Source organism: Megalops cyprinoides, chromosome 19 (genome assembly GCF_013368585.1).
Source record: "Megalops cyprinoides isolate fMegCyp1 chromosome 19, fMegCyp1.pri, whole genome shotgun sequence".
Classification (NCBI taxonomy): Eukaryota; Metazoa; Chordata; class Actinopteri; order Elopiformes; family Megalopidae; genus Megalops; species Megalops cyprinoides.
Window position 1 is genome coordinate 4,634,607 of NC_050601.1, and position 27,947 is coordinate 4,662,553.

Sequence of the window (27,947 nt, forward strand, 5' to 3'; positions counted from 1 at the left end):
GTGATATTCCACTCACTGTCACTGTGTTAGAGGTTCCCTGTCATTCTGGTCTTCTGGTAGCAGTAGTGACGGGGGGGATAAGGCCCTTCGCGGTCTGTGATGGGTGGACCTGCTGTGTGCTGTCAATCACCGACTGCTGTCAACCAATGGAAAAAAGTCTTTGCTCGTCATAGCAAAATCCTGCCCCTTTTATCAGAGTTGCTGATAATGCTTGGTGGCTCCACGTGTGAGGTTTACGTAGCCTCACACTCCCATCAGCAGCTGTAACTGCAGAGACCGTCAGCGGAAGAATCACTTCCTCCCACCCTCCATACATCTGTGTCCTGGACATTCCTCTTGGTAATGGGGGGTCAGGTTCTGGTACGGCCTGGTGTATTAGCTGTAGATTCCCTGGCATTGGCCCCACCCTCTCATGAATGTTCATAATAAGGTGGCGCCTTTGAGCAAAGAAGGTTGATCGGTGGCGGACAGAATACTGAGTGTTAAGCACACGGGTCTGACTGTCTGTCCTGCAGCAGGCTATCTGAGTTACAGCACACGGGTCTGACTGTCTGTCCTGCAGCAGGCTATCTGAGTTACAGCACACGGGTGTGACTGTCTGTCCTGCAACAGGCTATCTGAGTTACAGCACACGGGTCTGACTGTCTGTCCTGCAGCAGGCTATCTGAGTTACAGCACACGGGTCTGACTGTCTGTCCTGCAGCAGGCTATCTGAGTTACAGCACACGGGTGTGACTGTCTGTCCTGCAGCAGGCTCTCTGAGTTACAGCACACGGGTGTGACTGTCTGTCCTGCAGCAGGCTATCTGAGTTACAGCACATGGAGCGGAATGTCTGATCAGCAGAGGGTGCTCTGTGTTAACAGTACCTTTCCTCTTTCCCCAGGGGACCCCAACAGACAGCAAAAACGCCAAGAAGAAAAACAACAAGAAAACCAACAAGAACAAGAGCAGCGTGAGCCGAGCCAACAAGAAGAAGCCGGGCATGCCCACCGTGGCCAACGACCTGTCCCAGAAGCTCTACGCCACCATGGAGAAGCACAAGGAGGTGCCCCGTCTTGTTTTTACTGCTGCTGCAATTCATTTCATTGGCTGTGACCCCCTTATCCACGGCAGCTTTGCCTAGTTTATCTGTTCACGTACCCACTTACACCAGCTGAAGCCGTGGATGAGGGGGTTAGCAAGAAATTAATCATTTGAGCCGCTTGTAGATGGGACAGCCACTTGCAGTTCATTGCTCAGCTGTACAGTGGTAACTTCCCTTTAGCATTGAAACCTGCGACCTTGCATATCCTTAACTGCCACCAGATACTCTTGCTCTCCTCGTCTCTCAGGGGATCGAAACTGAAAGCGGGCTGTCATTGTTGCAGTCTCTCTCAGAGGAATGCTCTTAAAGGAATGTGTTTTCTGTGTGATAAGGCAGCTTGGTTCTGTGGGCGTAGAAACACTTCTCCTCCTTTCTGAGGTGATTGACATGCCGTGGCCCCGCCTCCCCCCCCAGGTGTTTTTCGTGATCCACCTGCACTCGGGCCCGGTGATCAACACGCTTCCTCCCATCATGGACCCCGACCCCCTGCTGTCCTGCGACCTGATGGACGGGCGGGACGCCTTCCTGACGCTGGCGCGGGACAAGCACTGGGAGTTCTCCTCGCTGCGGCGCTGCAAGTGGAGCTCCATGTGCATGCTGGTGGAGCTGCACAACCAGGGCCAGGACCGCTTCGTCTACACCTGCAACGAGTGCAAGAACCACGTGGAGACCCGCTGGCACTGCACCGTCTGCGAGGTGCGGCTGCAGATGCATTACATCATATTACATCACATTACCTTGCATTACATCATATTACATCACAGTTATGTAGCAGACACTACTATACACAGCAGCTTCCAGCACAAAAAACAGAGGTGCATCTGTTACGTTTCATTTCATTACATTGCATTGCATTACATTGCGTTGCGTTGTATTACATTCATTTAGCAGACACTCCAGCCCAAAAGAACAGAAGTGCATCCATGATGGCTCAGCACCCTGGTGCACCAAAGCTTCAGCACCATGAGCCACTGGGGTGATAATCACAGCTCGCTCCTGTTGACTGTTAAATAACGGATGTGTGTCTCGTGTTCTTCTTCTCTGTCCGGTTCCCAGGACTTCGACCTGTGCATGAGCTGCTATAACACCAAGGGCCACGAGCACCAGATGGTGAAGTGGGGCCTGGGGCTGGACGACGACAGCAACGGCCAGAGCGGCGAGGCCTCCAAGAGTCCGCAGGAGAGCCGGCGCCTCAGCATCCAGCGCTGCATCCAGTCGCTGGTGCACGCCTGCCAGTGCCGCAACGCCAACTGCTCGCTGGCCTCCTGCCAGAAGATGAAGCGGGTGGTGCAGCACACCAAGGGCTGCAAGCGCAAGACCAACGGCGGCTGCCCCGTCTGCAAGCAGCTCATCGCCCTCTGCTGCTACCACGCCAAGCACTGCCAGGAGAACAAGTGCCCCGTGCCATTCTGCCTCAACATCAAGCACAAGCTCCGGCAGCAGCAGCTGCAGCACCGGCTGCAGCAGGCGCAGATGATGCGCCGGCGCATGGCCACCATGCAGGGGCGGGGCATGCCGCAGAGCCTGCCGTCCCCACCCCCGCCGGCCGCGCCCACCACGCCCACCTCGCACCAGCAGCCCAACACGCCCCAGACGCCCCAGCCCCTCCCCTCGCAGTCTCAGCCGCCCACGCCCAACGCCGGCGTCATGTCGCCTGCCTACCCCGGCGGCCCCCGCAGCAGCCAGCCACCCACGCCCGTCCCGCAGGGCAAGCCAGGCCCCCAGTCCTCGCCCCTGCACCAGCAGCAGTCGCCCCTGCCCCCACCCCCCCCAGCAGCAGCCCCCCCCGCCCCAGCCTCAGCCCCCGCTGGCCGCGCTGAAAGTGGCCCGGCACATCGAGCGGGTGGCGCAGGCCCAGCAGCAGCACCAGGACTACCGGCTCAACGGGCACGCCATGGGCCACCCGCGCATGCAGGCCCCCATGCCCATGGTGGGGCCGCGGGGCCCCGCCGTCATGCAGCCCATGCAGCCCGGCCAGTGGGCGCCGGGGCCCCAGGGGGCCATGCAGGGCCCCCCGGCCGCCCAGCAGCAGATGGCCCCCCAGCAGCAGCCGACGCAGCCGGCCCCGCACATGCAGCGGGCCGTGATGGCGCAGCCCCCCCGCATGGCGGGCGTGGTGCCGCCGGGGGCGGGGGGGCAACAGCCCCCCCCGCAGCAGCCGCAGAGGATGGGCGGCGGGGCCATCGCCCCCACGGCGCTGCAGGACCTGCTGCGCACGCTCAAGTCGCCCAGCTCGCCGCAGCAGCAGCAGCAGGTGCTCAACATCCTCAAGGCCAACCCCCAGCTCATGGCCGCATTCATCAAGCAGCGGACCGCCAAGTACCAGGCCAACCAGGGCCAGCCCCCACAGCAGCAGCAGCAGGGCCCTCAGGGCATGCACGGGGCCCAGCCCGGGCTGCAGGGCCTGGCCCCCATGCAGGCGGGGGCCGTGCAGCGGCCCGGAATGCCCCCCCAGCAGCCCCAACAGGCTCAGCCCCAGGGCATGGGCCCCATGGGGCCGCAGGGGCAGCTGATGAACCCCGGGCACAACCCTCAGCTCCAGGAGATGTACCGCCGGCAGCTGCTCCACCGGCAGCAGCAGCAGCAGCAGCAGCAGCAGCAGCAGCAGGGCGGTATGCCTCAGACGCACGGCCAGTTCCCCCAGGCGCAGGGCGGCGCGGCGGCTAGCTACTCACAGCTCCGCATGCAGCACCAGCAGCTGGCCATGCAGCAGGGCGGCAGCGGGCCCATGGGGCAGCTCCCTCCGATGGCGCAGATGGGCCTGGACGGGTCCCAGAACCTGCTACACCAGCGCATTCTCCAGCAGCAGCAGCAGCAGCAGCAGGCGGGGCTGAAGCCCCAGATGGGCTCCCCGGCCCAGGCCAGCCCCATGAGCCCGCAGACGCACATGCTCTCCGGCCAGCCCCAGGGGGCGCACCTGCCCGGCCAGCCCATGGCCACGGCGCTCGGCAACCAGGTGCGCTCGCCCGCCCCCGTGCAGTCCCCCTGCCCGCCCTCGCAGCCGCCGCCACATTCCAGCCCCTCCCCCCGGATACAGCCCCAGCCCTCCCCGCAGCACGCCCCGCCCCCCCACACCGGCTCCCCCCACCCCGGCCTGGCCACGCCCATGCCCAACTCCCTGGAGCAGGGACACCTGGGCGGGCCGGAGCAGAGCGCCATGCTGCCGCAGCTGAACTCAGCGGGCCGCGGCGGGCTGCCCAGTGACTTAGGCATGGTGGGCGACGCCACGGGGGACACGCTGGAGAAGTTTGTGGAGGGATTGTAGCATTTTGAGGGCGAAACACACACACCGCCTCCGCTTCCGGGGGGCTCCGTTTGTGTTCTCTCCCCAAAAGGACGTTTTGTACTGACGTGTAAAAAGTTTAATGAAATTTAAAGAGATTTCAGAAGAAAATCAGTCAACAGTGCGAGGGAATGTGAAGGCTTCCTGAACCAAGGGACTGCTGTTGCTTCCTATAAGTGGAGGGATTAAAAAAATGCTGTTTAAAGAAAGAATTAAATCACAAAGAATATATTTTTTGGTTCTGACCAGATGAGAATTTTTTTTTGTCCTGGTCTGTGTTTTCTTTTTAATTTCCTTATTTTTTTGTTTTCTGGTATGGATTCATGCCTTTTTTTAATGAAACAGAATATTTCATTATATTATTCATACTTTTTATTTTGTACCTTTGCAAACTTAAAAGCATTTTTGTGTTGAGAGACTGTAAAATAATTTGTCGGGGAATTAGGCCAGGGATCTTTCTTTTTCCTCAGTCCTGGTAGATGCATTCTAATGTTGTACCAATTTCCAAAAGGACATGCTTTCGGGAGGAACTTTCTTTTCTTTCCTAATTGTGAAGTCTGTGCGGGAGAATTAAGTATTCATTTGTATAGATAGGAACTAGACAATTGCACACACTTGAAGTATACTTCCGCGCTCACACACACAGACACACACACACACATATGCAAACTCACGCACACACACAAACACTAACAGACACAGGCACACTATCAACAGACAGACAAAACATCACTCTTACCGGCCTGGAACAATAATTTGTCATGCAGGTGTAGAAAATTGCTTTGTTTCTCCTTTGATTGCTGAAATTTGTCATACAGAAGACTTAATCCCTAAGCGTACCCCCACCGGGATCACCGTTTGACTGCTGATTTGAATAAAGAGAGTGAAGAAAACCTTCTATCAATCCTCGTTCCTCTTAAAGAAAACTTGAATCGAGGGTAAACCGTTCTCTAAATCATGCAGGTTGTTTAAAAAGAACTATAAATATAAGGAAATCACTGTATAAACTGGTTAAAATAACTCATTTCTTACTTATATACCATATTGTTAAATAAACTGTGTGCAACAGACAAATGTGCTCTGTGGTGTTTTCTTGTGTTGAGAACAGTGGAGTTCAAATGATTTCATGAGTGAAAATAAGATATGTAGAGAAAAAATCTATGTAAGGAAAGAATCCTATGTAAAGAAAAAATATGTTGCAACTGATGCATTTTTGTGATATCACAAAATATACTTAAAGTGCCCTAAAATACTAATTTTGTTCATGGTGTGTGCATGTTTCAGGTATTAAATATCTTAGAATGAGTTGGGTGTCAGTTCCTCAGGGAGAAATTCTTCTAGATGACCTCATGTAATTGATTGGGACGTACAGCGCTAGGACCCTGCCAGCACTTCTTCGTAAGTTCCGTAACAAGAGCGTCCCCACCTCTCACTTCCAGCGGAGAACGCGCTGCAGCGGGCGTTTGTTGACCTTCAGAGAGGACATAGCGGGACCTTTAAATAATCACGTGACTAGGTGTCAAACGATTCAGTAAATTGCGAGAGATCCCTCGAAAAAATAGGATAATAGAACTTTAAGATCTTAAGAAAATGTCGTCTTAATAGAAAAAAAATCCTGAAATTAGTTTCAAGGCGAAATTTCCATTTTGTATAGGACTTTAGAGGCAGTGCGCAGGTCACCAAGGTTGCGTCACTACAGCGCGCCTGGAAGGGGTCCTGGTCGCCCGGAGTAACGCTAGCACGCTGAAAGTGAGTGGCTAGGTCAGGCAGCCTCACCGGCGAGAGGAAACATGTCGCGTTGTCTAACCCTCTTGAAATTCGGCCTAGGGGCTTCTCAGCGGGCCGGTACGAGGCTTCTGTCATCGGCATCTGGTCGCGGTTTGGGGAGCAGGATTCTCGCATCGCCGATAAGTTCTGGAGGTACCTGCCTGTCACACCGCTAACTATCGACATAAAATGAAGCACTGCCGCTAACGGCTATGATACGAAATGATGTTGACACAAAAAGACTCGTTAGGTAAAGAACAAAGATATATTTAATTTAAAAGCATATGTTAGGGTCAAATATTCGCTAACATGTCAGGCTAGCTAGCATTCCTATGAGTCAGACGTCGTCTTTTATAAGAGACCGGTGGCTGGCTAGCTAGCTAGCTGCTTAACCTGCCTGCACGCTTTTGACTCTATGATAGTCTTTACCTGTCCCTCTGAATTCGAGCATAGGTCGCTTGTTGAGCTTGTTTGGTCACTGACCCCATGCACAATACGTCGGAGCGGTTTGAAAATCGACGTTAAGAAATGGTGAATCTTAAAGTATATGTCTTCATAGTAAACGTTAGCTAAACATGTCAGAGATCACAGGAGAAATTGTCCAGCTGGTTAGGTGGGCACCTCAAGCTAAACAAATAACGACTACTTGCGCACAACTTTGACATGTCCATATCTACCAACATTTTTCCGTTGTCTTCTTCCTGTTCGTTTGTGCCGGTCAGTTCAGGCCCATGGAAGATCGCGTTACTGTGCGAGGGGGCCTTGTGTGCGGACCCCCCACCAGTCCAGCCTGATCGCGACGCAGTGGCTGCTCCAGCGCGCCTATAGCACCCAGCAGGCGGAGAGCGCCGAGGAGGAAGCGCTGCACACCATCATCAGCGACACGGAGAACGTGCAGGGTGAGAGAGCGGGGTCTGGAACAAATAACGGCTTATTAAGAGCAAGCAAAGAAGATACAAGCTGAGATGTTTTTCTTCGGAGAAAGTGGATGTATTTTTGTAGAAAGTCCTGGTCAGAAGACAAATTTAATTGTTTCTGTTATAACAGAGGACATTCTTTGAATTCTTAATGTAAAACATATATATATCATGTCAAAAAAACACTGACATTTTTTTTTTTGCAGAAAGCCTTAGTATAATTTGCCAGGCACAGTACTTCACAGAAAAGCAGCAGACCAGAATAAAATGTATGATGAACGTGTTAAGTGCTGTCATTGATAATTTTTTTAAAACACTGTCCACCCTCTGGTTGGATTGTTTAGGTACCTTTTCGAAACATGAGTTCCAGGCAGAGACAAAGAAGCTTCTGGACATCGTGGCCAGATCGCTGTATTCAGAGAAGGAGGTGAGGGGGGCTTTGGAGGGTGGTGACCCTCTCGCCTTGCACAGGTGCAGAGCTGGGGGCTGTAAATGCGGTTCCCTATCTGTGGAATTGAACCCGCAACCTTTGGATGACGAGCTGATTCCTTTCATTGGCCCCGTGTTAAAGGTGTTCATTCGGGAGCTGATCTCCAACGGCAGCGACGCCTTGGAGAAGCTGCGGCACAAGCTGATCTCCGGAGGGGGTGACACCGCGCCCATGGAGATCCACCTGCAGACCGACGCCGCCAAGGGCACCTTCACCATCCAGGTAACACCTGAACACAGGTGTGCGTGGTGTAACGGGGGCTGAGCAGGGAGACTGCAGACTCTGCGGAACAACACGTTCCTCGTGTGCTTGTGCTGAATTGCTCTCTAAATAGAAAAGTGACCCCTGAAAGCCAAAAACACTGAGGAGAAGCTAATGTTGCTGGATTTCCATCATTCTCACTTTGTATTCACTCTGCCACCTGGTGGTTGAAAATGGTATTGGACATGAAATGAAATGCATACTACTAAGGGGTTGCATCTGATTTCCGACTTGGATGGAGACGTTTCCTAGCATCCGTTAGTGACGTTTTTGGTTTTTTTATCTGTTTCCCTCACTTTTGTCCTGTCTTTGTTTGTTCCTTAGGACACGGGCATTGGGATGAATCAGGAGGAGCTGGTGTCCAACCTGGGCACCATCGCACGGTCTGGCTCTAAGGTACATGCACTTGTCTCCTCTCTAACACAGTCAGGGAAAGTGGGAAATCCTGAAATCCTGAAATCTTCTGCCACCTCCTCCCCTTCCCTTCCCTTTATACCTGTCCTCTGCCCTGCATCCTGCTATCACACATTCCCCTTAATCTTAATTTCTCCCCTTCTCTCACACCCTCCTCTCTTCCCTCCCTCATTCAGGCCTTCCTGGATGCCCTGCAGAACCAGGCTGAGGCCAGCAGCTCCATCATTGGTCAGTTTGGGGTGGGTTTCTACTCTGCCTTCATGGTGGCCGACCGCGTAGACGTCTACTCCCAGTGCGCTGAGCCGGGGACTCCTGGGTACAAGTGGTCCTCCGACGGGTGAGAGAGGGGAAGGAACGGGGACGCTGTGGAGGGGGCGGGGCAAATCAATAAATGGAGCGTGAAAGCTGAAATGCGATTAGTTGTCTGGAATGACAGACATAGTGTCATTCTTATGTCATGCTGTGTAAGTGGCTTGAAGAGAGTCCTGCTCTGATTGGCTGTCACGCAGTGACGCTGCAGTGGGTGTGGCTCACTGTTCTTTTGTGCCGTAGCTCCGGTGTGTTCGAGATCGCCGAGGCCAGCGGAGTCAGACAGGGCACCAAGATCGTGCTGCACCTCAAGGACGACTGCAAGGAGTTCTCCTCTGAGGACCGGGTCAAAGGTGCGCCGGCTTAGGAGAGGGGAGGGGCATTTCTGCATCCAATTCAGGAAGAAAACAGACATACTTTCGAGGGATGAGACTGAATTTTCAGCCATCAGCTCACTAATCAATTACACACGCTTGTGAACTAACAGAACATGAGGAAAATCCAGTTTTATTCTTTCATCAGTACTTACAGAGTGCCCAAGATAAGCAGTTAATTAAAAGTTAAAATGATATTTCGTTCATTGATATTAATTGTCCGTATGATGTGACAGATTTCTGCAGTGAATCGGTGTTTGCGCTGAAAGAACCGGAGCTTTGTGTTAGGCCTGGCAGAAGATGTGGGGTTTAAACCTTCCACAGAAAATTCATGTATCAACTGAATGGAAATTCATACTCCTAATAATCTAAACTTTTATATAAACTTTGGAGTGTTTGGTGCCAAATGCACATGAACTGCTCTTCAGTAAGTAAGCTGAGGGGGGCTGCACTGTGCTTCCCTCAGTGTTCAGAGTCTGTATGTTGGCTCAGCTCAGATGGCTTTACCTGAACGCTGGTATTTTCTCATTGTTGAGCAGCAGGTGATGAGCGCAGCAGAGACCTCAGTGAGCCCTCTGTGATTGGCCCAATGCAGAGGAGCTTGTGTTGTGGGAGTTACCTGCTGCTCTAGTTCAGACCCCTGTGCAGTGAAGGTGGTCTCATACTATTGGACAGTGGGATGGTGGGTGTGGCCACATTATGAAATGCTGATTTGTTCTGTTCCAGAGGTGGTCACCAAATACAGCAACTTTGTCAGCTTCCCCATCTTCCTGAACGGGCGACGGCTCAACACGCTGCAGGTGAGCATCACTGAGCTTTTGTGTTTTTAAGCCGTGTGCGTATGTTTGTGCATATGCGTCTGTGTCTGTGCGCGTTTGTGTGTGTGTGTACACATGTTTGCGTGTACATATTTGTGGGCGGGTGTATGTGTGTGTGTGTTCGCGCGTGTGCATGGTGTCTGTGTGAGTTCGCGTGTGCATGGTGTCTGTGTGAGTTCGCGTGTGCGTGGTGTGTGTGTGCAGGTGCGAGTGTATGTGTGTGTGTATGTGTGTGTGCACGTGTGGTATGTGCATGTGTGAATGAGTTTACACTGAGTGTGTGCGTGTGTGTGTGCGTGTGTGTGTGTGTGTATATGTGTGTGCGCGTGTGGTATGTGTGTGTGTGAATGAGTTTACGCTGAGTGTGTGCGTGTGTGTGTGTGTATGTGTGTGTGCGCGTGTGGTATGTGCGTGTGTGAATGAGTTTACGCTGAGTGTGTGCGTGTTTCTCACGCTGCTCTCCTGCCCAGGCCCTGTGGATGATGGACCCGAAGGAGATCAGCGAGTGGCAGCATGAGGAGTTCTACCGCTACGTGGCGCAGGCCTACGACAAGCCCCGCTACGTCCTGCACTACCGCACCGACGCCCCCCTCAACATCCGCAGCATCTTCTACGTGCCGGACATGGTGAGGCCCGGAGGGACAGGCAACACAGCGGCTTTCCAGCACTGTTGGATATTGGTGTTATAAAAGTGATCTGTTTCAGTGGTTTTTAAATAGCTAATAAAAAGGGGACTAAAATAGAAATCAATTAGGTTCATAAATACACGGTACACACAGAAAGTTCCTGTTGCAGTGAGTTTCTGTGCTGTTACTCTGTGTGTGTGTGTGTGTGTGTGTCTCTGTATGTGCACTTTCTTATGCTGTGTTTGTGTGCGTGTGAGCACAGAAGCCCTCCATGTTCGACGTGAGCAGAGAGATGGGCTCCAGTGTGTCCCTGTACAGCCGCAAGGTCCTGATCCAGACCAAGGCCACCGACATCCTGCCCAAATGGCTGCGCTTCCTCAGAGGTCAGTCGCCCGTCCCTGTCCCCCCCTTCACCCTTCTCCATCCTCTTTTGACTGCCTCCGCCCTCTTGCCCCACCCTCTTGCCCCGCCCTCTCGCTCCACCCTTTCGCTCCGCCCTCACGCCCCGCCCTCAGGCTCAGACCTCTGTTCCGCTGTCCCCACCTCACATTCTCCTCGAGTCTCCACCCTCTTTTACGCATCATCACCAGTAGACTCCGCCTCCAACTGAATGTGGCCAGTGAGAGTCAGGCATAAGTCACCTGCATGTGTCTGACTCACCTGGTTTACCTGTCTGGAGCCTCAGTCTGGAATTATGGAGGCTTGCGTCTTACTCCTTTCTGCCAGTCTTTAAAGTGTTTGCAGTGGAATGGAATGGACCCCTCCCGCAGGATTTTGTAAAGGTGTGCTTTTTGTGCAGGTGTTGTGGACAGTGAGGACATCCCCTTGAACTTGAGCAGAGAGCTGCTGCAGGAGAGCGCCCTCATCAGGTGAGATGGAGTTACTGTGTGTAGCTGTATCTCTACTTACTGCTGCCCCCTCTCTCTCTGGCTGCTTATTCCCCCCTCCATTTATACCTCTTCCACTGTTTCCCTCTATCTTGCTCCTCATCCACCATCTCTTTTGTCCTCTGAGCGTTCTTCCTCCTCATTCCTCTCTCTCAGGAAGCTCCGGGACGTCCTGCAGCAGCGGGTGATCCGCTTCCTGCTGGAGCAGAGCCGGAAGGATCCGGAGAAGTACGCTCGTTTCTTCGAGGACTACGGCCTCTTCATGAGGGAGGGCATCGTCACCACCGCCGAGCAGGACGTCAAGGTACCCCGACGGGGGCGCGACGGGGACGGGATCGGAGCGCTGAACGGCTCATGTACATATAGGTGGCCTTATAGGGGAGTAAAGGCGAGGGTTTGGGAGGGTGTGTGTCAGATGGGCATTGTGATTGCCACAGGTAATCCAGGCCTGCGCACTGGGTATGTATGACTGCAGTATGATGTGGATTAAGTAATCTAAACTAAATCTCTTTTTTTCATATTTTACCTGCCTTTTAGTAGTTGACAGTTATGCATTAGGCTTACAGAGGACAATGGGGTGAAGTGCCTGCAATGCTGTTTTTCACTCTGCAAGTCCCACAATGCACCGGGAGGGAAACAGAATACCACCACAGGTCTACAGCGTGTGTTCCATTTCCCACTGGAACTGTCCTGAAGTTAATCCTCTGGCATTCCTCTGATGGCTTCTGTTCCCCCCCCATGTCCCGCAGGAGGACATAGCCAAGCTGCTGCGGTTCGAGTCGTCCACGCTGCCCGCGGGCCAGCAGACCAGCCTGCAGGAGTACGGCTCGCGCATGAAGGCCGGCACACGCAACATCTACTACCTGTGCGCCCCCAACCGCCACCTGGCCGAGCACTCGCCCTACTTCGAGGCCATGAAGAAGAAGGACATGGAGGTGAGGAAGCGGACAGGGTTCCTCTCACGTTTCACACTGTCCTTACACCCACCTGTATTTACCTGTGGGGTCTTAGTCATGCATTACATTACATTACATCACTGGTATTTAGCAGATGCTCTTATCCAGAGTGACTTACATCAGTTACAGTTTTTTTACAGTGTTATCCATTTATACAGCTGGATATTTAGTGAGGCAATTCTGGGTTAATTACCTTGCCCAAGGGTACAGCAGCAGGAATCGAACCGGCAACCTTTCGGTCCTGCTCCTTAACCACTATGCTACACTGCTGCCCCATGCAGATGTGGGATCACTTTGATTGGAGGTTGTTGGTGTGATTTCACAGTGATAAACTGAAATGAGGGATGTGATTGGATGAGGTGAGGTTCCCTTGGGAACTCGCTCCAGGTGAACCCTGTGGGCTCCTCCCCCTCCAGGTGCTGTTCTGTTACGAGCAATTCGACGAGCTCACGCTGCTGCACCTGCGGGAGTTTGACAAGAAGAAGCTCATCTCCGTGGAGACGGACATCGTGGTCGACCACTACAAGGAGGAGAAGTACGAGGACAGCAAGCCAGGTTAGAGACGCAAAGACACACACACACACACACACACACACACACACACACACACACACACACACAGGCTGAACTTTCTCAGAACCCAGTGAGCCCTGTGGGGATTGTCATACCCCAGAGATGGTGTCAGAGCCCAGCATGCAGGCATATGAAAGCAGTTCCAGCCCCTGTGACCTCTGACCCCCTGCTCTCTCCCCTCTGCAGCCTCCGAGCGCCTGACAGAGCAGCAGGCAGAAGACCTGATGGCCTGGATGAGGAACTGCCTGGCCACCAGAGTCACCAACATCAAGGTACTCACTGTCTCTCAGCCTTTTCGCCTCAGTGATGTGGTAGCCTGAATCTTCTGAGCAAAGCCCTCACAGTGTCCTGCCCCCCCTCAGGTGACCCCCCGGCTGGACACACACCCGGCCATGATCACGGTGCTGGAGATGGGCGCGGCACGCCACTTCCTGCGCACCCAGCAGCTCGCCCGCACCTCCGAGGAGAGGGCCCAGATCCTGCAGCCCACGCTGGAGATCAACGCTGGGTGAGCGAGGGAGGGAGGGAGAGGAGGGAGAGGAGGGAAGGGAGGATAGAGGGAGAAGGAAGGAGGGGATGGAGGACGGGGGGGAGGGGGGGATAAGGAGAGAAGGCAAAACGGCAGAGATGTGGCTCCTCATGCTTGTGGTTATTTTTGGGTTGAGAGAGGGAGGAGGAGGAAGGGAAGAAGAGAGAGAGAGAGAGATGGGGGATATGGGGGGAGAGGGTAAGGAGGGAAGGAGAAAAGTGTCCAGGTACTGGTGCATATATAGCTCACCGTTCTTTGTTTAGTGAAGGAGAGAGGAGATGGAGCAGGGATGACACTGTTGGGGGAGATCAGATTTCCCACAGCGGCAGTAGTTTGAGATCATGTGGATTCTGTGATTGTCCGTCTCTCTGTCTTGTTTTTATGATCCCTTTTGGTCTGCTTGTCTCTCACCCGCAGTCATGACCTCATCAAAAAGCTACACGAGCTGAAGGACTCAAACCCGGAACTGGCCCAGCTGCTGCTGGAGCAGGTACTGAAGCCCCCCAGAGACTCTGTGTTTGGTTTGTTAATGTATTCCTCTGTGCTACCGAGCACCTATTAATCATTTTTAGAATTCAATAGGGCTTCCCTTTTTTTTTTTTTTTGCATGGTCATCTAGTAAGTGAGCTGGAACTCCAGTAACAATGGATTCAGTTGGAGTGTGTGTGTGTGCGCGGTTGCTTTGTATTCACACTTTTCTCACCCCCCCAAGATCTATGACAACGCTATGATTGCGGCTGGCTTGAACGATGACCCCCGGCCAATGATCTCCCGCCTCAACGACCTGCTGACGAGAGCCCTGGAGAAGCACTGAGAGCCTCCACCCCCTGCCCCGCCCCTGGTCCAGCCTGCCCCTGCATTGCCATGGTCCACCAGCCCGTTTCCCTGAAGACTCCACCCCCACTGGGCTGGGAAGACTCAACGCGATCTCACAAGGACAAGAGGCCACCGCGGCTAAATTAGGAGCGAAAAAGGGACGCTTACTTCCTGGTCCTGCGCTGGTTTGTTTGAAATACAGTAGCTCTGAATGTAAGTATTTATGTGATTGTGCCATGAGCAGGAATACAAATGACAGCGCCACCTGCAGGCCTGGGGGATACCTGTCCCTGATGCTGTAATAAGCCGTCATAGTTAACACAGAAGACTGCTTTGGCTCTCCCTTTTTCTGAGAACTGAATACACAATACAAGGCTGTATTAACCCCTTATTAGAAATATGCAGCAGGCGCAACATTGTCAGTACATACGGACAGATCCGGTGGAATCTCTGCCACCATCCCTCCTTTGTTCTTCCCTTCATCACTGTCTATGTGGGTGTTTCTCTTTGTCCTTTTGTTACAGTTTTAAAGAGTAAAATCTTCTCTGGCTTGTAATGTGAAGTGGAATTGAAAGAGCTGCAGCACTTTGCGCATTTAATGGTAGCTTTTAACCAATCATTTAGGGCCGCAGTGCATTCCGCCGTCTAATGTGTGGTAGGGTTGGGAATCCTATTTTCTGTTTCTACCCTCGGGCTGAACACCATACTTATTGGAAGGTAACCTTTGAACCCTGCGAGAACCTGACCGGAAAGGATGTGGGCGGCCCAGCTTTACAAACCCATGTGAAGAATCCCAAAACAGCGGCAAAGTTACCATAGATACTGAGCTTTTTTAAGACATAAAACTAAAGCTTGTGTTTGCCGGATTAGTCATCCGATTGGCTGTTCCCATGCACTCTGTCCAGTTCAGCCCATCCGCATGCCATGAGGATCAGCGAAAACAGAATTTTACACCGTGTTCAACCATATAAATGGAAAGCCAGAAATATGTCTGCTCTGTCGTCTTGCTGACCGTACTGCAGTCTGCCCACCCATTTGGCTTTGAGAAGCCCATGTACATAGATCATGTGCTGCAAGGATTTGACATAAATATATATTGTCTTTGTTTCAATACCAGAACTGATCCTCTGTATTAGTGTGGCTGCGTCTTAGGGTCTTTATCAGGAAACTTACGGGGTTTAGTAATCTGCAGAATGGAGATAAGATACGAGGACAAATTGGAGAGTTGTTGAATGCTGCATTATAACAAAGGATCGCGGTTAGGTGATGTAAGACACACTGAGCGGATTGTGTTTTGTATTGTCCACTGAAATTAAACAGCAAGTGCTGCACATTATTAATGAAAATGATGAATTCTCTCATTTTGTGAGAGACACAATGGGGGACAGTTGAAGAATTGTGTCGCTAGAGTTTGAGGACTCAATGGCTAACTGTGGTCTCTACAGGTAAGGCAGGTAGGCCCAGGTGAGGCAGGTAGGCCCAGGTGAGGCAGGGAGGCCCAGGTAAGGCCTGCGCCCTGTCCCTGTGCCAGCTGTTTTTCAAAGTGACTAAAGTACTGGAGCTGATTTCAGTGGAGTTAAATAACTACATCCTCCCAGTCGCCACACCCAGTGACCAGAGATCAGTGAAAACAAATACACCAGAAAATGGTACAGCGTTAACATAGGACCTTCCCTGAAACTTTTGGTGTAGAATAAAAGTTTTTCTAAAACCAGTATGGAGGTAAAGTTAGGCACAGGTGGACAATCAACCAGGCAAATGAAGGAAAGCAATCAGTTCTGGGACTTAAGACCTGTTGCCCTGTCAATCAAACACTCTACTGTAATAAGGAAACCCTAATGTCTCCTGTATCACCTGCTGCTCTTGATTGGTTGGCCTCCATTGATACATCATCTCCTTGAAGAAATATCATATCTGACATGTGGGTAGCCTGCTAACCAGACTAAACAGAGCTAGGGAGCAGTGTCATCTTTACCACTGATGACATTTGCTCATTACCCAGCTTCAGCAACTCATGTGAAACCTGAGTTCAACTGTTGATACCAGAAGAGGGGGTTAAGAGCTTGCTGAATTTACTTCCACAAGAACCATCAGATATGACATAACACATGTATACAGATATAGTCTAAACGGTCCCTGCTAATCCACGTAACCCATCTGCTTCAGAGAAACCTTATTTCTTTCCTGTCTCCACTTAAGGGCCCCTTGTATAGATCAAAAGCCATTGTAACTAATAACCTACACATAGTTGGAAAATGGAGCTGGCAGAGCTAACCAAATTTATATATTATAAATTAACCGTGTTGAAATGAATCTTGAAGTTGACAATGATAATTTCTCTCCAGATGTGTATCCTTTTTACTTGGCTGATAAAGCAGAAACCATTTGTACTCTATGGGAAAATGATTACTGAGCATACTCTTGAGTTTGCCTTCAGAATACAGTGCAGATATGATCACTGCAGTGTTACAGCGACATCCTGTGGACACATGTGGTACTGTACACTGATTTGGAGCCCGCTATCAATAAGAGCACCAAACTGAGGCTGATGCATACAGTTTGAATTTCACCACAGTACAGACAAGATCTTCAAAAATACCACATGCTGTTTTTCCTTTTATTAGTAATATGGACAATTGCATCTCAGAACAGTGTGGGGTTGTTATAAAGACACTAGAAAAGAGTGAATCACTGATTTTTCTCCATCTTCGGTGTGTGGAAGCTGGACAGCGGTTAGTGGTTGTGGTAGTGCTGGAGGAGTGGTTATGAGGTCAGAGTTCAGACAGGCGTGCGGGCGGCGGGGTGGACGAGGCAGAGCGGGTGTCTCGGTGCCGTCCTGAGTGCCTGGGCACCGCCTGTCCGTCGTGGCCGCGCCCCGGCCACTCCTCTTCCTCCTCCTCCTGTCCGCTGGAGCCCTCCTCCGACCCCCACGACCCCAGTCAGGCCTGCCCTGGCTCCCTGCAGCTCGGTCCTCTTGTCACGCCAGGTTGGCGATGTTGGCCAGGAAGCGCTGCGCCCACCACTCCTCCAGGTCGATGGGCACAAAGTCTGCGAGAGAGAGAGGAAACGGGACAGACACGCGGTGAGACGCGGGGATTCGGGGACTCCTGCGGGACAAGGAATGTTTATTGATAAGCATTAAGAGACCTTCCGTTTGGTAAATGGACCAATCAAGTTAGGTCGCCTTCGCCTTAACAGAGCCAAAACGAGGTCAAATGGGCAACAAAATTGTTTTATGCCATAATTATACAGGCCACACACTCCTACTAGAAATCTGCGGCTGCTGCCAAGAAAAAAAAGGGTATAACGTCTTTTTACACAGCCACTGTAATGCACATAGCTCTAATTTCAGAGAGTGAAATTGATGGATCACTTATTATACTTCTGGATTGCTATGCTCATTTAACTTCTGGTTTTACACCCCAACAACAGGCAACAATAAAAAAAAGTAACAAGCAACAGGCGAAGGCCTACACACATGAATGGAGTCTAACATTAGTGCCTTTAAGAGGCTGACATTAAACCTGTGACATCACGTCTCCTCCCCGTAACTGAATTAGGCTGATTGAACAAATGAGTGGGCTGCGCTGACGCGGGCTGGACCCCCCCCCCCCTTGCCTGTCCACGCTGGGATGGACGGTGGCAGGAGGTAGGCCAGGGAAAGCGAGGGACAGGTGAGAGCACTATAAATCCCGAATGACACAGGAGCGGGGACAGGACAAAGCTGTGACCTGCAGGTGAGAAGCCAGGACAGGGCACGCCCGTTTCCACGGGGATAAACGCAGGAGGAGACATATTAGCGGCGTTAAGCGGCCCACCACCAGACAGGGCTGAGACCAGGTATTAAACCGATCTACCCCCTCCAGACACAGAGCATCGCTCACGCCCACGGTGAGGGCGTTAGAGAGTGAGCTACAGTAACTCCTATACCTTCGGAGCGTGTTTTGGAAACTGGAGAATCACGTATGCATGTTCAGGAAGTATTTTATTTTATACAGATGAATCATCTCACAGGGAGGAAAAACCACAGGGAATGAAGAGGTGTTAAAATGCTTGCACATTGCTGGCACAGTGATGTACTTTTAGCATACATATGAAAAATTAAGAGTCTGGTTTCTCAAACACCTAAGGCTTGATTAATTCGCAGTAGTTGTAATTACTTACTCGCTTGAAGAGAGATACTAAAAATAGATTGGCGGTGAGGATTTGAATATGCCTGTATCTAAATAAAAATTGTAAGGCTGACACTTCCTGAGCCATCTGTCCATCTCTGCATAATGGCTTCATTAATCACGACTCGACTGAACCTGTGGACTTCCTGTGATTAGGAGGGGGCGAGTCTTTCTCAACGAATGCAGTGTTGTGACATGTTGTTTTCTTCAATAGCTGCAAGACCATGAGTTCCTCTGGGTTTGTTCTACCTGCTATCAAAGTTGTGAATATCCACCAGAATTTGAGTACGCAGAATATAGAAGTTTTTGAGTTTTTGAGAAGAATATGAGTTTTTCATGTGTTTATAAGTGTATGCAGAGTGTAGTTTCTACAAACAACATTCCTCTGAAATGCATCCCTTCTCTCCTCTGCAAATAAACAGTTAGGCCCACAGCCATTTATGTGATAACCTGTGTGACACTGCGGTGACTTGCGTTTGCCAACCCTGACCTGTCGCACTTCCATTTCTAGCAGTGGTAAACAAGGCCTGGGTCTGAGGGACAGAGCGGTGTGTTTGGATATTTCATCATCCTTACCCATCAGTGTTAGTGATGTAATACAAGGCCTGGGTCTGAGAGACAGACTAGTGTGTTTGGGTGAAGGTAGTAAAATATCCCATCAGCCACAGGGACACTCTGTTCCAGGAAGTTCTAGGTCTCTTAATCATCACTGAGCACCTTAAGCACATGGTGCCCAGGATTAATTCAGCCTTAATGATTCATCCAATTGCATCTTCTAGGATCTGAAGCAGCCGCGTGGAGAGCAGTCGGGGGCAGAAAGCACACAGAGCCTCAACAAACAACTGTTCCAGGATCAGTTTACTGATTCCTTGTCATCTCAAAAAAAAAAAAATCAATGTGAAAAGAAACACTTGCGCTAATCCTGGATTAGTTCTTGCAAACAATCAGCGCCCTGGGGTAGTGTGAAACATAACGCATTTGTGATCAGCTGACTGGCTCTGAATCTCGGTACTCAACACCGAAAAACACCACGAAAAACCGTGGATGCATAAAAGGTAGAGAGAAGGGACGTTTGATGACAAATTTCATCAGCAAATCATGAGGTCTCACTGGGAAAGGGGAAATCGATCCTGTCGTGAAACTTCTTCCTGAAATCCAACCTAGCAGAGGGAAGTGTGCAGTACAGTTGGCTTTTGGAGAACGGTATTGTTTTGGAACGGCATTGTGCAACGTCAGGATTAAAACACTTAATTTGAGTCATGACCTCTGCACACGCTCATGATGAAAACAAAGACCACGGGCGTTTCGGGTGCTTTTGTGTTTTGGAAATCAACCGTAATCCGATCATCTCATCATCTGACTTCAAATTCAAATTATGTCAAACGCACAATGGCTGAGGAGCTGCAGTGTGACAGGAGAGCTGGCTCAGGAACATGCTTTGCTTTAACATAATGAAAACGGCTGCCTGCCTCACATGTGCTGTTCATTTTTGTTTTAGGTTACTGCTACTGTTTGTGCCTTTGTGGCTAGATTGAACAGACCCCACCATATGTAAGAAAATGTAAGAAAGGGAGGATGAACAGGGAAGAGACAGGCAGAAAGGAAGACAGAGGAAAGAGCAGAGATGGGAGGCTGGAAAGGAGGGAGAGGAGGAAGAGAGGGGGCGTTACTCACTCTTCATGCTCGGATTAGGGGTCTTTTCTGAGTACTGCACTGGTCCCTGGCTGCACAGTGGCTGACCGTTTTCTGCCTGACCGTCATCGTGCTGACCGTTCTCTGCTTGACCGCTGTCTCCCAGCTGCTGTTCAACCTCCTGCCAGGCTGCAAGAGTCACAGAAAACATTTACATTAATGCACTCTTACACATACACCTGCCCACGTATTTAAACAAACACACACATACTCATACACAACTCATACAGCTCAGACTAAACACGTACCATACAACACATTAATACACATATTTCTGTATGCTGCACACCATGTGAACATCATGATTTTTTTGTTCAACTTTTTTACAGCACTGCTCAAATCCACTGATTCCGAGAGATGAGTAAAGAACCTGAAAAGAAACCCCAGTGGGGTGGACAGTGAGACTTTTTGCAATATGTGACCTAGATCTGAAGCTCGAAATCAGCCAGGGTTCTCCAGACATGTCACAGAGTTCATGACCTGGAAGGCCACTGTGCTGCTCTCGCTAGCCGTCTGTGAGAGTTCCAGAGAGAACTCCCTCCTCTAACCGCAACCTTTGACCCCAATACTCCTCCCTCTCGCATCGCCGCGGTACAAGCCAGAGTCCAGGAGGGCAGATTTCACAACTCCACAGATTTCAAAGCTTGTTTTTTTTTAAAGTAAACGAGTGTGCGGCGGAGCAGTGGAGAGGGAAGAAATCCAGCCCTTCATGGCTGACCATTCAGGTCACGTCATATCTCCACTGGGTCTGCAACCAATCCGAAAAAAACAAAAGCCACTTCAAATTGTACAATAAAGTCAACCGACATAAGGCCTCCTCGTTTTATATGCTCAGTGACTCCACTTCAGTTATGTTAATTCCCTTCATGTGGGCCTAATTTCAAAAGACCTTAAACGGGAAACATCAATGAGCAAAAAAGAAAAGCCTATTTGAAAATACTGATGCCCTTGAAGTGAGAGGGGAACAAACAGCCATTGTTTGGCGAGAGGAGGGAGGAAACTGTGATGAGGAATGGGCTGAACCTTGAGGAACGAGAGAGAGAGAATGAAAAAGAGAGTGAGAAAGAGAGAGAGGGAGAGAATGAAAGAGAGAGAGAGAGAGGTTAGAGCAGCTTCTGAGTCTGCAGGAGGTGTGTGAGGTGTTACTCAGTGCATTACAGTACTGCCACCTTAGATGAAAATTAATGGCAAATGAACTGGTTACAAAAGAAAACGCATCCTAAGACAAAGAGAGATGCACAGATCTATAAAGACGAAGGTGAAACAAGGGGCAAAGGCACGCCAGGCTGCAGGCCCAGAAAGACAAGTCTCCATGCTGAGATGAAGCTAATCGTCCCGTTTAAAGTTTCCTTCCTTAAACGTGAGCTTCGGTGGGCATGACAAAGCACCTTTTCTTTCAGCCTTTGTGCCATTGTTCCCTATCTCTGCGTCTTTCACAGGAACGGCCTCGCGGTATCACCGTAACTGTGTGCAACCATTGTGTCAATTCGAGATATCCAGCACTGAGTGCCAGTTCCCGCTTATGGACCTTTTTTTTTTCTTTCGTGATAGAAGGATGAAAGATTGAACCGGCTGTGAGATTATCTGGGTGTGTGTGTGCAGTGGTGCGCCGGACACCCCCTCCAGCAATGCTATCTGCCACCGCAGCTGTGGCGGTGGGTGTGGACCCTACAGCTGTGGCGCTGCCGTCAGGGGGACGGGACAGGGGGGACAGCGGGGGGCAGGGGGTGGAGCAGGGGCAGAGAACCTCCCTGTCTGGGCTCGGAAGGCAGTGAGTGACATCTGAGTGTGTGAGCAGGTCGACTACAGGAGGAAGAGCTCTGAGAAACAGCCAAACAGCCACAGCCTAGCGCTGCCTCGTCACGCCAGAAACGGCCTTGAACTGAAGTCATCGGGTACCCCTGAGCCCAAGGCTCACGACTGTGCCTACAGTTCTGATTGGATGCCTGAGCACGTCTCCACAGGCCTTGAGCTCAGTCTGAGCCTCAAGAGTCAAGGCGTTACCGCTAAACACGCTGGGGAGAATGCCTCACATGTGTATGGACGTTCTGCGGCGGTTCAATGACGGTCAGGTGCCCCATGAACGAGTAGTATCCAAGTGAAGTGCGGCTGTGTGACAGCGGTTTGGTGGAGGAACCTTCCGGAACAACACAACAGCAATGTCTCCCTGCTAGGATTTAAACCCGCAAGCACTGCTGGCATGTCCATATAAGTGAACTAGGCAATTGCCAAGGGCAGCACTTTGGCAAGGGTGGCAAAGTGTGGGCCAACCAGGGGCCAACGATCCAAAAAATATATGAATTGCTGAAGAATGTGTCAATCACGCTGCACCTACAGCCGCCTCCCGCCCCCAGCTCTCAGGAGCCATGGCTGAGGATAACGAAAGCAGCACATCTAAACGACCGAAATTATCTGGCTGCGAATATACAAAGAGGAGACTATTGAAAAAGCAAGCACTCCAAAAACAGAGGGATTAGTTGTTAAAATATATTGATCCCAGGAGTGTTAGCAAGGATGACGCAAGTCCAACACCGAACCAAGAGACTGCTAGCACAACTACTGCCATTGCTCCACCACCATGTGCTCCACAAGAGGCAGCAGGTGCTAGCTTTAGCAGCATCACCAGAGCAGGCACTAGACCGCCTTCAAATCTACCGTCAAGTGGTGTATGGGAGAGATTTACACTGGTATTATTTACTTTGAGGAGCTGAAATCGGATTATTTGGAAAATAGCTGTGCTGTCATGACTCTGCTGTAAAGAATTTGGAACCAGGTTATTGGAGTTATTATGCAGACCTGTTTGCTGCGTTATTTGTACATGGATCTGCAAAATGACCGCATATTGCATCATGCATACTTTAATATTGTTGACACTTTGAGCACGCTAGCGTTGCACTAGACTCTTTGCGTTATGTGTATGGCATATTGGCGTTTGTGTGTTATTGCTGGTTTTTGCTTTATGTGTATGGCATATTGGCCTTTGTGTGTTGTTGCTGGTATGGTACGTTGCAAACTGAGGGGCGGCATAATTGTTTTTCACCTATAGCGGCAGAAGTGCATGCGCTAGTAGTCGATATTGTTTGATAAACCTGTCTGTCCAAACTGGTGTAACAACAGGTTTGTCTGTCATCAATTTAGAGTTACACCAGAAGCAATCCCTCAAAGACATGTGTTGAACACAGCCTGAGGATATCTCCTCTTTAGGACTAGGCAACGGCACAATTCATCAAGGGGAACACAACATCCACAAACCAAACTGGTAATGAAAAACTTTGGATTTGCTGCTCCTGTAAAAAACTCACAAGGCACTTGTTATCGATAAGAGAATTTCATAACCGCAGCGCGCACCCTATTTCCCCCCTCACCTTCGTACACGAACTTGACGTTCTCCTCATGTGCAGCGGTGAAGCCCTCGGCCGGCGTGTCTCCCTGCGGGGTGGGCGACGTGTGGTACCGCTTCCCGTTCAAACGATTAAACACGATCTTCGGTGCAGGAGAGCTGCCGGAGAGCCAAAGAAGCAAAGCCATTAAAAAACGGCCATTTTCCAGATAAAACGGTACGTTTAATGCACGGATAACTTCGTCATAGTTGTCACCGCTCTCTAAAACTCAAACCTCATTGCACCTTCAAAACGCAAGGTTTTCACCCTGGGAGGTGCTGTAGAAAGTTCAGTACAAACATCAGTAGCAGTATCATACCAGACAAACGTCTGGTATGAGCGTATCGAACATATTAATAAATCATCATCCAACAGTTACGCTGTAGAGATCATAACCCGAACCACTGATGGTTCCTAATTAATCAGGAAAATGATCTATTTTCAATGACTTCACTGTCTTATTGTCAAATCCCCAAATTACTTATTAAGTTCTTAATAATTAAGTACTATGTTGTAAATACTATTTTGGAATAATATTTCATATCCATTGTTACATTGTGTACACTAGCTACACTAAACTAACTACACTTGTATATTTTCCAGTTGACGCCACTGGACATGTTTGTAAACACAAATTTAATTTCACGGATGCAGTAATCTGACTTCGATCCGTCAACTTGTTACTTTTTAGGGTGGATGTAGATATCTTAAACGGGAGTTTCAACATAGGATCAATTTTTCAATCGGAGAACCTGGGCTTCACACTCAATCCTGGACCTCTGAATTTGAACCTGTGAGGCTCCCGTACTTCCGTTGTTATGGTGACAGGACAAGATTATAAAAGGTGGCTAACATTTAGCTATGTTAGCAAGATACAGTGGAACACGGCGGAATACCAGAGACTTAACGACATGCTAAACTCTTTGGGAACACTCCATCTATTCATTTTATTTAGATTTCTGGCCATAGCCTCGCTAACTTGATACATGAATCTACACAGCGCCTTGAAATTATGTTTAGCTAGCAAGCTAACAGCTGGCTAGTGGAACAGGTCACAGACTGAACACAAAATAGCTCGCTAGCTAATGTTAGCCAGCTGTCCTTGTGGGAAATATTCGCCAGGTTCCTAATAAATACCATACACCTAGCACTGTATGCGTTTATATGCGATGAATGTGAAGAGTTAATTCATCTGAAGAGTTAGCTGGCAGGCCAGTTCAATACTTTCAATGCAAGTTTCTCGCCGCTAGCTGGCTACTAGCATTGCTCGCTTAGTGCGTAGATCGAGTGACGGCGAGCACGCTTGCCCGGTAACCTTGCCTCACAAGGTCACACTCGGTACTGGTTACATATCGACCTGACAGGCGTTTTGAATCGAGCTAAGATTCACACTTCACTGTCTGTCGAGTGTCGTGTCTTTTCTTCAACAGTACAATTCCAGTGACTTAAATAATGTTAGGCGGCATCGTTATCTAACTAGTTAGCTACCAACGAAATGACATTCTGGGGCAAGTGGCTAGTGCGCAGCCAGCTACTTGCATGTCTTGGTTGCACTTTTCAGACTGCGTGGGTAGTAAATTAGCCAACTAGCTATTCCATGCGATCAAGTTACTTACTTTGTCACTGACCAAGGGGTCTGTTTGTGTTTCAAGTCGTTGATTTTATTCTCAATCTGTTGGGTGGGACCTTTACAAACAGAAGAAACACATGCGCTCAGTAGTGCAGTCTAAACATTTCTAGTACACTTGCAAATATTCATAACAGTTCTCATGCTGATATTTCGTTAACTGTGTGCTTTGCAGTGCATTCGTTGGACAGCCGCCGTATATGTTGGCAAGAATGCACGACACAGTTAGCGAGCTTGAGAGGTACCTGGCACAAAAGGTAGCGTGCTCATGTGAGCAAGGTAACCTGTACAGCATGCGATTCGCTAGTTAGCAAATTGACTGGGGATGGTTAGCGAATCCCACGCTGTACAGGCTAAACTAGCGAATATCGGCGAGCTACGCATTTGCAGTCAAATGTTAGCCAACAAGTAGCTAGATTTAAAAACTCATCAGAGAACCCGACCGGATCATACTTGGCTACCTGTTCTTCGCTGTGTAACAAGTTTGCTGGGACCTCTAGTTATTGTGTACATCATGTGTTGTCCGACTCCCCGTGAGCGTCAGCGTGGCACTCTGAAAGTGTCCGGCAGCACGAGTTCAAGTTAGCCAAGCAGCTAGCTAACTAGCCACGAAGCAAGACAAGACGTTGTCGACAAAAACACGAGTCTAAATATTATTTCCGAATCCAAGCGTGTCCCCTTTTTTGGTCGATTTCTCTTGACAGGCACGGTGAGAAAAGTACCACGGCGCGTTGTATCCCCTTGACTGTAGCTCCCTTTTGCACATGTGATCACGGCCGCAAAGTGTCCCCGCAAGTATTTCAGCGTGCTGTTATCGCGGCTCCGTACAGTAAGTGAAATGCACTGTTCGGTAACTCAGTGTCTCCTTGTTATTCAAGCGCCGTCTGCTGTGATCTACTGTAGGTCAGCCAAGGTAAAACCTCATCTCTATAAACTACGGCTTGCACGTCGCGCTGGAGCGGGTTTGCTGTTCTCGCATATTCTGCGCTGGTGTCAAGAAATATATAACTTTGCTCTTCAGGGGGGTGTTGAGGCGGCGCTGCACGAGTTGTGATGAAACCGTCCGTCATTCAGCCGTACAGCTATCCCCTGTGTAAAAAAAAAAAAAAAAAAAAAAAACACACACACACACAGCCAGTCCCTGGTGACGCTGACACACGCCTCCAGCAGCGCTTAAAGCAAAATCACCCGAGTGACCTTTCACCTGTAAATCTGAGATCAGACGGTTGGTACCTGGGCTGCGACGTCGTACAGCCTTGCGTGTGAAAACACCGGTCGAAATGTTTACAGCATCAAATTATTAACATTGTAGTGTAGCCTTAACCTACAGTAATCGAAAGCGCTATACTGGCAGTTCGATAGCTATCAGATACGAAGGAGCGTGTGCATCCCCAATTTGTAAAAAAGGGAGAAAACAGAACATTGGTGGTGTGGGTGAGGGAATAGGGGGGTATTTCGCCGTTCAGCTGCAGTGTATTTTATGACCACAAACACGGAAAACCAATCGATGCGGCTCCGACAGGCTGTTGCAGGAATCTCCCCCCTGCAACAGCTCCGAAGTATTGCGTTACCCAACCGAATCTGGGTCAAATTATTTTGCCGACACGACTTGCCTTGCTGTGGCTAAATAGCTAGCTAGTATTTCGGCCACTTACGTTTGTCATTGCAGCTTGAATGAACGCTAACCTCGATTTATGCATTATTATGATTGGTAGTTGTCTGGTTTGAATGGACAGTTCAATGTGGTTAAATTAGTTGACAACCAAGCATTTGCTTTATTGTTCTTGTTTCTACTTTATAGGTTGCAATTCATGCAAATCTGTCGAGGTCCTTCATGAAGCCAAATGTAGAACTGCAACCTCACCTGCAGTTACCAAGTTGTGGTTTTTCATCCGGTGGACGTTTTCCCCTGTTTTGGTATGTGTAAATAAATCAATCCAACCGATTTAAACATAAAATAAACATCGACACCATCGTTTCATGGTGAAACAAGGAAATGTCCTTGATACCCTTCACCGATGATATAGGGACAAAACCATTCCCGTCGTTAGGCCTATGAGTGGACAAATGTTCTCAGACATCTGTGCGAAGATGTCTCAACATCAGTTACCTGACCGCGTTGAAAAGACGGGTTGTACACAGTTCAAAGCCCTTGTCTAATCGGAAGCAAACAGACGGAATGCTCTGTGTTTTTCCTTATCTACAGTCTTATTTACAATCTCTTTTAAACCTGTAACTAAGATCTCTGCTGTGCTGGCGACTCCATCGATGTAGTCAAACGAACCCCATGTCCGCAACATAAAACAGGCCGAAACGACTTATGTAAAAGATATTGAACATATGAGTAATTCACCCAGGAACCACGGAATTTATTAATGACGAGCTTCTCCTACGTATTCCTGAGAAACCACCAGTATGCAAATTTTAGTCTCTACCGAGCGTTCAGTCAAAGAGTTTCTGTTGCACACTGTATATGGTTTCTCAAGAGCCGACACGCCCTAATTCCTAAATAATTGACGTGCAGAAAATGGGGAAATTGGTGATCTTTAACAAAAGTACGACCCTGTTTGGTGGGTTTTTTTTTGTGTCAACCAGACATAAGTCGAAAGCAGCACGTTTAAGTAAGTGTTGTTCTTTGACAATGATTAACGATCATTGAATTAAAAAGTAAAACAGTAGCAGACTAGTTCCACAGTATTATTTATCATCTCCCATATAATTTAACATACCAGTTAAAAGTAATACATGGAATACAAGGAATTCCTTCACATGTTCAAGTTTTAATTCCAAATAGTGTTGTTCTGTTAGCAAAACACACATAGAAAATATCAAAGGAAGCACATTTATTTTTAAAACAAGTTTATTTCTAATATATTAAATCATACCCTGTTTAACTTGAGACACAATTCATCTTATGTCATCCTCTCAAAAATTTTTTTTAAATCCAACATAAACACTAATTTATGTGAAA

At 49.4% G+C, this 27,947-nt stretch overlaps 3 protein-coding genes across 3 annotated transcripts in view; 2 read left to right on the plus strand and 1 right to left on the minus strand.

The window, feature by feature from the left end:
* LOC118794065 (histone lysine acetyltransferase CREBBP-like) overlaps positions 1-4,543 on the plus strand; it is a 47,295-nt gene extending 42,752 nt beyond the window's left edge. Inside the window, 4 exon segments of the mRNA XM_036552206.1 lie at positions 885-1,046; positions 1,500-1,781; positions 2,142-2,843; positions 2,845-4,543. Of these exon segments, the coding sequence (XP_036408099.1) occupies positions 885-1,046; positions 1,500-1,781; positions 2,142-2,843; positions 2,845-4,350 (2,652 nt within the window). The 3' untranslated portion in view covers positions 4,351-4,543.
* A 1,558-nt stretch (positions 4,544-6,101) lies between these two features.
* Positions 6,102-15,995, plus strand: trap1 (TNF receptor-associated protein 1). Its single transcript, XM_036552435.1, has 18 exons — positions 6,102-6,288; positions 6,858-7,034; positions 7,397-7,479; positions 7,624-7,764; positions 8,128-8,199; positions 8,394-8,554; positions 8,770-8,879; positions 9,627-9,700; positions 10,189-10,344; positions 10,607-10,727; positions 11,144-11,213; positions 11,388-11,535; positions 11,981-12,166; positions 12,604-12,742; positions 12,947-13,032; positions 13,123-13,268; positions 13,707-13,779; positions 14,002-15,995. Exons 1-18 carry the CDS (start codon positions 6,159-6,161, stop codon positions 14,101-14,103), a joined length of 2,175 nt encoding a protein of 724 aa, XP_036408328.1. The 5' UTR covers positions 6,102-6,158; the 3' UTR covers positions 14,104-15,995.
* Positions 15,996-16,423: 428 nt separating this feature from the next.
* Positions 16,424-26,055, minus strand: LOC118794229 (MAPK regulated corepressor interacting protein 2-like). Its single transcript, XM_036552436.1, has 5 exons — positions 25,438-26,055; positions 24,966-25,035; positions 23,335-23,468; positions 19,952-20,098; positions 16,424-17,153 (listed from the first exon to the last, which is right to left on the minus strand). Exons 1-5 carry the CDS (start codon positions 25,490-25,492, stop codon positions 17,083-17,085), a joined length of 477 nt encoding a protein of 158 aa, XP_036408329.1. The 5' UTR covers positions 25,493-26,055; the 3' UTR covers positions 16,424-17,082.
* Positions 26,056-27,947: the final 1,892 nt, after the last annotated feature.

What these genes read in the sequence shown, in the direction of transcription:
- trap1 (XM_036552435.1), top strand. Translation starts at nt 6,159, where the DNA reads ATGTCGCGTTGTCTAACCCTCTTGAAATTCGGCCTAGGGGCTTCTCAG. An exon ending in AGGGCACCTTCACCATCCAG is followed by an intron (nt 7,765 to 8,127) that starts GTAACACCTGAA and finishes TTTGTTCCTTAG; the next exon opens with GACACGGGCATTGGGATGAA. An exon ending in CAGGAGAGCGCCCTCATCAG is followed by an intron (nt 11,214 to 11,387) that starts GTGAGATGGAGT and finishes CCTCTCTCTCAG; the next exon opens with GAAGCTCCGGGACGTCCTGC.
- LOC118794229 (XM_036552436.1), bottom strand. Translation starts at nt 25,492, where the DNA reads ATGATGTACACAATAACTAGAGGTCCCAGCAAACTTGTTACACAGCGA. An exon ending in TGTTACACAGCGAAGAACAG is followed by an intron (nt 25,036 to 25,437) that starts GTAGCCAAGTAT and finishes CTGTTTGTAAAG; the next exon opens with GTCCCACCCAACAGATTGAG. An exon ending in CGTCAAGTTCGTGTACGAAG is followed by an intron (nt 20,099 to 23,334) that starts GTGAGGGGGGAA and finishes TGACTCTTGCAG; the next exon opens with CCTGGCAGGAGGTTGAACAG.